Source organism: Kogia breviceps, chromosome 1, assembly GCF_026419965.1.
Source record: "Kogia breviceps isolate mKogBre1 chromosome 1, mKogBre1 haplotype 1, whole genome shotgun sequence".
NCBI lineage: Eukaryota > Metazoa > Chordata > Mammalia > Artiodactyla > Physeteridae > Kogia > Kogia breviceps.
The window spans coordinates 43,518,546-43,531,601 of record NC_081310.1 but is presented as its reverse complement, the minus strand read 5'-3'; the positions used below and the strand labels follow the sequence as shown (position 1 = coordinate 43,531,601).

Sequence of the window (13,056 nt, the reverse complement as noted above, 5' to 3'; positions counted from 1 at the left end):
GTTAGATATCAGTTGTATTTTGAAGGAACAAATTAAGTGTGATTTTTTTTTTTTATATCAGCTAGGAGATGGCTGTGTTGCCACTTGCCATCCCTGAAAAGATTAGTAAATTTGAAACAAGCTGTTTTATAAAAAAAAACACTTCGTCTTAAAGTTTCTCTTAAGAATTTTAAATCAGAATCACAGTAAATCTCTGGTTTATTATAAAAATTATCATTTTCACTCTCCATCTAATTAAAGAGAATGATTACATATCTTAGTGAAAGTGTGTTTATTTTTATTCTAATTTTAAATTCACCTATGATCTATTGCATGACCTTGATTCTACCATTTAATCTCTCTAATATAACTATGAAATGAAGATAACACATATTTGTGTTTATTTCACAGGGGTGGTTTAAGGATTTATTAATATTTTTTGTAAGCAAAAATGAATTATTTCAATGACAGTATCATCCAGGCCATTGGTATATGAAAGAACCGTTTAGAGAATTAATTAATTCTCTAAGAAGAATTAATGTAATTGAGTAGCAGCAGGGGCTTAATGGGGAAAATATCTTTGGCTTGTGGAAAGAAGGTAGTAGTATTTTAAACTCTTTCTCAGGAAGAGTTGCCCTTTTCCTGACGTGTTAATTCAGGTGTAATAATACACTAATCAAGATTACTTTAGGGACTTTCCTGGTGGCACAGTGGTTAAGAATCCACCTGCCAGGGCTTCCCTGGTGGCGCAGTGGTTGAGAATCCGCCTGCCGATGCAGGAGACACGGGTTCGTGCCCTGGTCCGGGAAGATCCCACATGCCGTGGAGCAACTAAGCCCGTGAGCCATGGCCGCTAGGCCTGCGCGTCCGGAGCCTGTGCTCCGCAATGGGAGAGGCCACAACAGTGAGAGGCCCGCATACCGCAAAAAATAAAAAAAAATAAAAAAATAAATAAATAAAAAAAAGAATCCACCTGCCAATGCAGAGGACATGAATTCGATCCCTGGGCTGGGAAGATCCCACATGCCAAAGAGCAACTAAGCCCATGAGCCACAACTACTGAGCCCGCATGCCACAACTACTGAAACTTGCACACCTAGAGCCCGTGCTCTGCAACGAGAGAAGCCGCTGCAATGAGAAGCCTGCGCAACGTTGCGAAGAGTAGCCCCCGCTTTCTGCAACTGGAGAAAGCCCGTGAACAGCAATGAAGACCCAACACAGCCAAAACTAAATAAATAAAATAAAATAAATTAATTTTTTTTTTAAAAAAGATTGCTTTAGGTCGTTTATGGCCTTTTCTTTTGAGGCAGGAAGTTTGGGTTTTAGTACAAGGATAGACTACTAAGCTTCATTTTTATTCATTAATTTAACAAACATTTATTAAGCACTTACTCCCTGCTAAGTACTGTGTGTGGTATTGAGGGATAAAATGATGGTCCATGCCTTAAAAAGACTCAGACTAAATGAGGAGACAGATATGCAAACAATTATAACAGAGATATGTACAAAGTACTATAGCAACATAGGATAAGGAGCAAATTAATTCCAGTGAAAGTTAAAAAGTCTTCTCAAAGTAGATTATATTTAAGCCAAGAAAAACACTTAGAAACTCACCAGAGAAAGGGACTACATAGGGCATTGAAGAGAATGGTTGATGTTTGCATTTCATAAAGTTTTTTCCATCTTATTTCTGGGACCCAGCCTCAGCAAACGCCATTTGTGAAGGTTCCCAAACTTTCTCTCTTCTCAGTGCCTAAGGGTGCCCCAGTATTTTCACACTCCTAAGCCAAAAAAATTACCACACAGTCCAATTTATTATTACATAGAGAGGTTCAAACAGCTTACTAAATATTTATGTCCTAAATATTAGTATAACTTTTGGAAAAATATTATAATACGTCTTAAAATAGTTAAACAAGGAGACCATTGGACTGTAGCTTTAGTGCTTTTAGTAGCCTGTGTAAACAAACCAAAGCCAGAGTCGATGCACTTGAATCCAAGAAAACGAAACTCAAAAACAACTAATTCTAAAACAGTCAACTAGATCTTCTCGAATATGAAAAAATGAAACTCAAGAACAACTCTCATAACAGCCAGATAACTAAATTTTCGTAAATAAGGCAAACATTGAAGTTACAGCCAATTAAATAATTGCTTTGCTTTGCTTAGTGTCTTCTCTGTAGAAATCTCTGTCCTAGCTCCCACCTACAGAGTGCCTCTAACCATTTTTGGGGTTTGGCACTGCCTGATTGGAATTGTTGTTTGCCCAAAGATACTTTGTAAAATTTAATGTGTCTCAGTTTAACTTCATTGAAAGAAAAATCCCTTTTATTAATTAATTAATCTTTAATTGAGGTATATTGACTTAAAATATTAGTTTCAGGTGTACAACATAGTGATTCGATATTTTTATACATTATAAAATATTCACCATGATAAATTCAGTTACCATTTGTCACCATACAAAGTATTATAATATTATTGACTATATTCTCTATGCTACACATTACATCCCCGTGACTTATTTATTTCTTGACTGTAAGGTTTTTTTTTTTTTTTTTTGGAAGTTTTTACTTCTTAATCTTCCTCACCTATTTCACTCATTTCCCCACCTCTACTTAAAAAATCCTTTTATTTTATTCTCATTTAATCAAAATAACTTACTAATGGAATGTATACATTTTTGCATTGTAAAACCTCTCTAACCTTGAAATCAGATTGTACATTGCCATCCTCACTTCCTGTCCCACCTTGATTTTAACACAGTAATTGTTTTTAATCACACAACCACCAATAAAACCAGCTTTCAAAGATATGGTGTCATCAAAAGTGATATAGTGTATCTAAGGTTGAAACTGTGAATCATGTCAAATCCATGCTATGTCTGACAGGTGTCACATATCATTATTATCTCCTTCAGGAATTTAAAATCCCATGGCATCCTTGAGAGCTCACTGTGATGCCCTGGGATGCCTTGGTGCACACTGGTGGGAACTGTGGCCTTAACTGGTTAATATGCTTGAACAAGCTAAAGAAGAGGGTAGTTTAATGCAGTATAGTGAGCAAAAGAAAGTAAGGTTACAGTAGTTGAGTAGTGATGGTTTCATTAAGAGTAGTAGTGTTGAAAATTGGACACAGGTATGATCAGTTCTATTTTTATATGGTTTTTACTGTTCAATTTATTTTAAATGGGTCATTTGTATTATAATCATTTTTTTAAACAGATGGATAAATTGCATATACCCATGATTCAATGGATGGTAAATTTGCTGATTTTAATGGTACCTGACTTTCCTGATCCAGATACTCTCATAAAGTTGGAGGAGGAAAGTGCTGAAAAACGTGACCTAGGAATTGCCAAGTTGGAGCTAGATGCGATTGCCCTGGCAAAAATGTTGTCCCAATATTCCATCTATTTGAGCAGGTGAAACTATCTGGTTATTTTATTACTTCCCTTTTGAAGATTAAATGTGACATAAAACAGAGGAGAAACTAATGCAACATTGTAAATCAACTATACTCTAATAAAAATTAAGAAAAAAATAAAAGCAGAGGAAAGAAGGTCAGTTAAGTAGCAGCAATAAAAGATTGTTTTAAAACCTTGAAAGAAATGCTAGTTTGGTTTTTAAACTAGCTTCAACACTGCCATGTTGGAATATGAGATTTTGGTGTTTTCTTAATGGCTTGAGAATTCCTTTGAAAACAATGTTAGCAAAGGCAGGATGGGAAGTGTATATGTATGTGGGAGTGAGAATTAGTAAAAACAAAACAAAACAAATAATTTACTTGCATAAATAAGTTGCATCTTGCATTTTTGGACCTACTGTGGGGGAGTAGGTATAACTTGCATGTGTAATTCCATGCAAAGCTGCAGTTATACTTTTATATATTTCACTAAACACCAACCAAAACATCTCTTAAAAAAACAAAAAGTGAAAAAAAGCCTTATATCTGAAAAGCTAGAAGATTCCTGTCAAATAAAGAAGATGTCTATAAAAACTGTAATTCATTAACTAGGAAGCATACTGTCACTATGATTACTTCAAATATGGGAAGTATCTTTTACAGTCTAGCCAGTTCCCCCTTCATTTCCATTCAGTGTTACCAGTGGTCAAGAGTGAGGGGAGGGGAGGAAGAGGATAAGAGTGAGAAACTGAGCAAGAAACAAATTATTCTCTGGTCAGTCAATAGCTTAATTATTGTGGTAAACTTCCACTGTATCTGGACTTAGGAGAGGAACCAACAATAAAAAGGTCATGGTCTGTATGTGTGCTCTTTTTTTTTTCCAGTTGTTGCAAAGAGATGGTAACAGCTATGTCTCTGAGTAAAACAGGTCACTTAGAAAAGAATCCTACTAAGGAACTTAATGAACTGGATAAGATGAAGGTAATAACTCTGTATTCCCCTTACTTTTGTTTGTTTTAAGTAGACTTTTTAGGTTTAATTGATTTATAACAAACTGCACGTATTTAAATGTGCATTTTGATAATTTCTAAAATGTACATATACCTGTAAAATAATCACTATGATTAAAAAAGGTACATATCCAACAAACTCAAAGTTTCCTTGTACCCCTTTTTAATCTCCCCTTGCAGCCTCGTCCTGTCCCGAGGCAATGTCTGATCCACTTTCTAACACCAAAGATTAGTTTTCATTTTATAAATGGAATCATATGGAATGTACACTTTATTTGTCTGACTTCTTTGACTAAGCATAATTATTTTGAGATTCATACATATTGTTGCTTTTATCAAAAGTTCATGCTTTTTAGTGCTGAGCAGTATTTCATTCTACAGATATACACAGTTTATTTATCAACCATTCTCTGTTGATGAACGTTTGAATTGTTTCCATTTTTTTATTATTACAAGCAAAGCTTCAATGCTTGTCCTTGTACATATGCATTGCTTTCATTTGTCTTAAATAAGTATCTAGAAATGGAATGGCTAAGTCATATGGCATGTATTTTTAGCTTCTTAAGAAACTCAAATTGTCTTCCAAAGTGGTTAAACCATTTTACATTCCTGCCAGCAGTGTATGAGAGTTCCAGTTGCTTCACATACTCACCAACACTTGATATGGTCAGTGATTTCAATTTTAGACATTCCAATAAGTGGGTAGTGGTATGCCATTGTGGTTTTAATTTGCATTTCCTTCATGATCAATGATGTTAAACATCTTTTCATGGGCTTGTTTGTCATTACATCTCCTGTGGTGAAAGTTATATTTGAAAGTTGCTAAGAGGGTAGATCTTAAAAGTTCTCATCACAAGGAAAAAAACTAACTATGTGAGGTAATGGATGTTACCACAACAACTGAATTTTTTGTGGTAATCATTTTGCAATACGTACATATATCAAATCATTATGTTGTACATCTTAAACTTATGCAATGTTATACATCAATAATATTGCAATAAAAGTGGAAAAAATGCTAAAAAAAGAAACGCAATTGTTTTATAATTTGGGTAGTGGATAATTGAGATATTTAAACCATTACAAGTGAAATAAAAGTAACAAACTGTTTATGGAAAAAAAGGTGAAATGTCTGCTCAAATCTTCGGCCGTTTATTATTGCTTTGCTTGTTTTCTTATTGAATTTGAGAGTTCTTTATATATTCTTGTTACAAGTCCTTTATCAGATATGTGATTTAGAAATATTTTCTCTCAGTCTGTGACTTGCCTTTTCTTCTCTTAACGTCTTTCAAAGAGGGGAACTTCTTAACTCTGATGAAGTTCAATCTATCATTTTTTTTCTTTTATGGGTCTTGCTTCTGATGTTGTAGCTAAGAAAAATTTTGTATAGTAACATCATGAAGATTTTCTCCTAGAAGTATTACAGTTTTAGGTTTTGTATATTCAGATCTGTAACCCATTTTGAGTGACCCACTTTTTTTCTTATCGTGACAGGTATGGGTTGAAGTTCAGTTTTTGGCATTTGGATATCCAATTGTTTTAGCACCGTTTGTTGAAAAGACTATCCTTTCTCTATTAATATGTCTTTTCATCTTTGTTGAAAATCTATTGACCCTATACATGTGCATATTATTCTGGATGTTCTATTATGTTCTGTTGATCTTTGTGTCGACATTGTCATCATTATCAAACTGTCTTGATTACTGTAGTTTTAAAATAAGTTTTGAGATTAGGTAATGTAAATCCTCCAAATTTGTTCTTTTTCAAGTTTGACCAGGCTATTCTAGGTCCTTTCCTTTCCATATTTAAAGTTTTTAGAATTAGCTTATCAATTTTTCCAAAAAAGCCTATTGGGATTTTTATTATGATTACATTTTATCTATTGATCAATTTGTGGAGAATTGACATCTTAACAGTATTGAGTCTTTGGGTCTGCGAATATGGTATATTTCTTCATTTACTTAAGTCCTTCTTTATTTCTTTCAACAAAATTTTGTAGTTTCAATGTACAGATCTTACATATCTTTTGTAAGATTTGTCCCTATGTATTTCATATTTTGGTACTGTTACAAATTATATTCTTCTGTAATTTCAATTTCTGAATATTCTTTGCTAACACAGAATTATCATTGATTTTTAGAACATTTTAATTTTATTGGAGTATAGTTGATTTACAATGTTGTGTTAGTTTCAGGTGTACAGCAAAGTGATTCAGTTATACATATATATGTATTCATTCCTTTTTAGATTCTTTTTTCTTATAGGTTATCACAGCATATTGAGTAGAGTTCTCAGTGCTATATAGCATGTTCTTGTTGGTTATCTATCTGGTATAAAGTAGTTTGTGTATGTTCATCCCAATCTCCTGATTTATCCTTCCCCCCAAATTTCCCCTTTGGTAACCATAAGTTTGTTTTTGATATCTGTAAGACTGTTTCTGTTTTGTAAATAAGTTCATTTGTATCATTTTTTAGAAATCAGATTCCACATATGAGTGATATCATATGATGTTTGTCTTTCTGTCTGACTTACTTCACTTAGTATGATACTAGGTCCATCCATGTTCCTGCAAATGGCATTATTTTATGCTTTTTTATGGCCAAGTAATCTTCCATTGTACATATGTACCACATCTTCTTTATCCATTCCTGTGTCGATGAACATTTAGGTTGCTTCCATGTCTTGGCTATTGTAAATAGTGCTGCAATGAACGTTGTATCACTGACTTTTAAAATATATTTTTTCATATCTTGTGACCTTACTGAACTCACTTATTCCTGCTAAGAAGTTTTTTTTTTTCAGATTCCTTAGAATTTTCTGTGTGCATAATTATGTTATCTGCAGATAGGGACAGTTTTATTTCTTCCTTTTTAATCTACATGCCTTTAATTTCTTTTTCTTACCTTATTGTATTAACTAGACTCTCCAGTACCAGACTGAGTAAAAGTGATGAGAACATACATCCTTACCTTGTTATGTCTTAGGGCAAAAGTATTTATTCTGTCATCTTTAAGTATAATGGGTGGTATAGGCTTTTCATAGATGCCCTTTATCATATTAAAGAAGTTTTATTTTTATTCCATGTTTGCTGAAAAACTTTTTATAGTCAAGAATGAATGTTGGGTTTTATCAAATCCTTTTCCTGCATCTACTGAGATGTTCAATAAGTTGTCTTTTCTAGTCTTTTAATATGACCACTTACATTGATTGATTTTTGAATTAAATGTTAAACCAACCTTGCATTCCGGGTATAAACCCCACTTGATCATGATGTACTATCTTTTTATACATTACTAAATTCAGTTGGTTGAAGTTCTTTGTAGAATTTTTACATTGATTTTCATGAAGGATATTGATTATGTAGTTTTGTTTTGTTTTCGAATATCAGTGTTTGGTTTTGATATTAGGGTAATGTTGTCCTCTTAGAATGAGTTGGGAAGTGTTTTTTACTCATCTATTTTATAGAGCAGTTTGTTTAGAATTATATATTATTTCTTCCTTAAATGTTTGGTAGAATTCACCAGTGAAGCCATTTAGGTTTGTAGGAAAGTTTTAAATTACAAAGATAGAGCTATTCAGATATAAGGCTATCCAGTTTCTCTAATGGAGTTAAGGAAATTTCTTTATTAGATATAGGGCTATTATCTCTTCTTTTCTTATGTTTATTTTTTTCTTATTAGTCATCCATTTTATACACATCAGTGTATACATGTCAATCCCAATCTCCCAATTAATCACACCACAACCCCCACCCCCCGCCTCTTTCCCCGCTTGGTGTCCATACGTTTTTTTTCTCTACTTCTGTGTCTCAATTTCTGTTCTGCAAACAGGCTCATCTGTACCATTTTCTAGGTTCCACATATATGCATTAATATACAATATTTGTTTTTCTTTTTCTGACTTACTTCACTCTGTATGACAGTCTCTAGATGCATCCACGTGTCTACAAATGACCCAAGTTCATTCCTTATTATGGATGAGTAATATTCCATTGTATATATGTACCACAACTTCTTTATGCATTCTTCTGTTGATGGGCATTTAGGTTGCTTCCATGATGTGGCTATTGTAAATAGTGCTGCAGTGAACATTGGGGTGCATGTGTCTTTTTGAATTATGGTTTTTTCTGGGTATGTGCCCAGTAGTGGGATTGCTGGGTCATACAGTAATTCTATTTTTAGTTTTTTAAGGAACCTCCATACTGTTCTCCATAGTGGCTGTATCGATTTACATTCCCACCAACAGTGCAAGAGGGTTCCCTTTTCTCCACACCCTCTCCAGCATTTGTTGTTTGTAGATTTTCTGATGATGCCCATTCTAACTGGTGTGAGGTGATACCTCATTGTAGTTTTGATTTGCATTTCTCTAATAACTAGTGATGTTGAGCAGCTTTTCATGTGCTTCTCAGCCAGCTGTATGTCCTCTTTGGAGAAATGCCTATTTAGGTCTTCTGCCCATTTTTTGATTGGGTTGTTTCTTTTTTTAATATTGAGCTGCATGAGCTGTTTATATATTTTGGAGATTAAACCTTTGCTCGTTGATTCGTTTGCAAATATTTTTTCCCATTCTGAGGGTTGTCTTTTCATCTTCTTTATAGTTTCCTTTGCTTTGCAAAACCTTTTAAGTTTCATTAGGTCCCATTTGTTTATTTTTGTTTTTATTTCCATTTCTCTAGGAGATGGGTCAAAAAGGATCTTGCTGTGATTTATGTTGTAGAGTGTTCTGCCTATGTTTTCCTCTAAGAGTTTGATAGTGTCTGGCCTTACATTTAGGTCTTTAACCCATTTTGAGTTTATTTTTGTGTGTGGTGTTAGGGATTGTTCTAATTTCATTCTTTTACATGTTCCTGTCCAGTTTTCCCAGCACCACTTATTGAAGAGACTGTCTTTTCTCCATTGTATATCCTTGCCTCCTTTGTCATAGATTAGTTGACCATAGGTGCGTGGGCTTATCTCTGGGCTTTCTATCCTGTTCTATTGATCTATATTTCTTTTTTTGTGCAAGTACAATACTGTCTTGATTACTGTAGCTTTGTAGTATAGTCTGAACTCTGGGAGCATGACTCCTCCCGCTCCGTTTTTCTTTCTCAAGACTGCTTTGGCTATTTGGGGTCTTTGTGTCTCCATATAAATTTTAAGATTTTTTTGTTCTAGTTCTGTTAAAAATGCCATTGGTAATTTGATAGAGATTGCATTGAATCTGTAGATTGCTTTGGGTAGTATAGTCATTTTCACAATATGGATTTTTCCAATCAAAGTACGTGGTATCTCTCCATTTGTTGGTATCATCTTTAATTTCCTCTTTAATCTATCAAGACCCTGCCATCCACCTTGGGCTACAGTAACCTCCTTTATGTTGCCCAAGATACTACTGCCAGTTTCAGGATTTGGCCCTCCAGCAGGAGTATGACTTTGAAGAGTGGTGCTGGGAAGTTGCCTCTTGCAGTGTTCCAGCAGGTAAACTCAGGGATCTCAGCTTTCCTGCCCTTTTGGGGGGACCTGGAGATGATGGATTCTTTTTTTTTTTTTTTTTTTTTTTTGATGTGGACCATTTTTAGACAGTTTTTAAAAAATTTATTTGTTTGTTTATTTATTTATCTATCCATCTATCTTGGCTGCACTGGGTCTTAGTTGTGGCATACAGTATCTTTAGTTGCAACATGTGGGATCTTTTCTCAGTTGCAGCATGTGGACTTCTTAGTTGTGGCATGTGAACTCTTAGTTGCGGCATGCATGCAGGATCTAGTTCCCCAACCAGGGATCGGACCCAGGCCCCCTGCATTGGGAGCTTGGAGTCTTACCTGCAGGACCACCAGAGAAGTCCTGATGGATTCTTAATAACTACATTACCACCGTAGTCTCATCACTTATAAAAGACTACCCCTGTAGCCTTTTGTTCTCCTGTTTTTGATCCACTACAATAGGCTTAACATTTAGGACCATCCCTTCTTAAATCCTCCTTCACCCCAGACATGAATTTTAGTCTTTTTACTTCACACAGGAAGCATTTATTAACACAGCCCTGAATCAGACATTATCAGAATTAGAGTATTGATGGAATGAGATCCACGTGTATTGATTGGCAACCAAGCTATCCTCGTCTATAGCTGGTCAAAGGTGATGTTGAACGTTTTGAAGGAAAACTTGCTTACCTCTATGGAAAACCTGCTTGACTCTATAGATTACCATGAAACTTTTATCAAAAGATTCCCACTGATATTTTCCCTATCAGAAGACCTATGGTAGTATTTTCAATGTCTCAGAAGTTTATAAGAAAATGACTAGGATCTGCTTCATAGAATGCAAATACAGCTGAGAGTAGTTTAATTATTTCTTATGGATGGTGAGTTAACTCTGAAGAACTAAGATTTTTTAAATGTAATTACTATTTGCAAAATTAACAAATGCTTTTGTTCTAGGTACGATAAAGTTATCCTTCCAAATTTTGTAGTTGGAAGGATCTTTAGGAGCAGTGGTATGATGCAGGCTCATGCTGGCTCACAAGAGCTGACCTTGCAGACCTCTTCCCAACTCCACATTCAGTGATAACATACTGAATTAATGAATACCATTGAAATTACCATAGTGGGAGTATATACTATGGAAATCAACAAATGCTACAAATTAGGGAATCCCCCCACTACCAGTGAATGTTTTTACCAGCTCCCTAGTGCATAGGGGTCATCTAGAGTAAACCAACAACCTCATTTGTTTTTAATAGCTAAAGACTATTAAGAGTTTACTCAAGAAGTCACAACCAATTAGGTGAACTTAGGACTAGACCCTAATACTTTCATCTCCCTTGTTTGACCCTCTTTTCTGATATGCAGTAAGACATCAACCTAACCCTTTGAATGCAGAATTTAAACTTAACAGTGAGATTAACAGAGCTGTGGTAAACTTATTTTACCTATAGAGGCTTCCATTCCTTATCCATAACACGAGGGTTTGGATTTGATTTTTTAAATTTTTTGGCTCTGACATTTCACAATAATTCCACAATTAAAAATATGTCTAGGGTTTCCCTGGTGGTGCAGTGGTTGGGAGTCCACCTGCCAATGCAGGGGACACGGGTTCGGGCCCTGGCCTGGGAGGGTCCACATGCAGCAGAGCAACCAGGCCCATGAGCCATGGCTGCTGAGCCTGTGCTCTGGAGCCCATGAGCCACAAATTCTGAGCCCGCATGCCACAACTACTGAAGCCTGTGTGCTTAGAGCCCATGCTCCACAACAAGGGAGGCCGCTGCAATGAGAGGCCTGCGCACCGCAATGAGGAGTAGCCTCTACTCTCCGCAACTAGAGAAAGCCGACGCGCAGCAACAAAGACCCAAACACAGCCAAGAATAAATCAATAAAATAAATAAATTTTAAAAAATAAAATAAAAAATAAGTCTAATCATGGGAAAAATGTGAGACGTATTACTGCTTTTTATGGGTTATTTCAAGGACCTAAAGTGGGTGATTATTTCACCACATGGTACAGTTTTTTTGATGGTGTGAGTGAACAGATCACCTTCCCCAGAGGAAATAATGTTTCCTAGTTCCCTCTGCTTTTTCTCACTAATAAGGAATAATGCATCTTTTAAACATTGAAACCAGATCTTAGCTGTTAGAAGATCTTGGTAAAGTAAATGTAGTTTTTCTATTCTCTTTGCAAGGATGAGACTTGCTATGGTGAAATCCTGTATCTCAATAGATAAGGGGGGCGCACGTTTTCCAAAAAAGTGCTTCAGCTCTTTACTCATTCACTTTATTGGGGGCAGGGGAAATAATATTTTTGTAGTGGTTAAGAGCCCTGGCCACCTGGATTAGAATTGAAGCACAGTACATAAATGTAATATATGTGACCTTGAGTGAGATATTTAACTGCTCTATTCCTCAGTTTCCTCATCTTGAAAAATGAGGATAGTAATAGTCTCATAATGAGGATCAAATGAGTTGATAATGCACAATACTTAGAACAGAGTCTGGCATATAATTAGGTGCCATGTAAGTGTTTGCTGTTGTTATTGTTATACAATTATAGTTGACCCTGGTCAGTTGCATAACATTTATTGAGACAAACCATTAGGCCTTAGTAAATCCAACAATCTTTCTGCATCTAGTTTTATAGCACTTCACTACTTGTCCCATTTCAACCCAGATCCCAAACCCTGTCAATAAGAGATGATATGATTTAGGTCTATATTAATAGAAAATCACTTCTGCACAAATCTTTGAACTGAACTGATACAAAGTTAATTGAATGGAGTTATATTTAGAGGAATTGTTCTTAGCAGTTCCTCAGTAGGAGTGAGTGAATAAATGAGTTGGTGTAATCTGATTTTTTCTGCTTAGTGATTATCTTTTATCTCTTTTCAGAGAGAATGTTATGAGTGGATCACCACATGCTCTCACCTCCTTTCTGGTCTCAAAGGCAGGAAAATAAAGTTACTGACACGTGAAGAAAAATGGCACCTACTTGGAGAAGAGGTATTTGCCATGTGTTAGCAATGGTCATTCATGCTCTTTCTGTATTTCAATAGATAAGGGTACTGCGACTTTTTCCAGTCAATGTTTTGAATCCTCATTCATTTGCTCTGTCAGAAGAGAATTTTGGTTGTGACCAAGAGCATTGGCAACTCTTTTCCCTTCTAAAGGAGAGAATCATCACCCAAACATCTC

General features: G+C 35.3%; 1 protein-coding gene across 1 annotated transcript in view; it reads left to right on the top strand.

The window, feature by feature from the left end:
• The window catches only part of AXDND1 (axonemal dynein light chain domain containing 1), an 83,891-nt gene that overhangs the window by 54,814 nt on the left and 16,021 nt on the right, over positions 1-13,056 (top strand). The window contains exons 19-21 of the mRNA XM_067017430.1: positions 3,204-3,403; positions 4,269-4,365; positions 12,754-12,864. Of these exons, the coding sequence (XP_066873531.1) occupies positions 3,204-3,403; positions 4,269-4,365; positions 12,754-12,864 (408 nt within the window). The remainder of the gene's footprint in view (positions 1-3,203; positions 3,404-4,268; positions 4,366-12,753; positions 12,865-13,056) is intronic.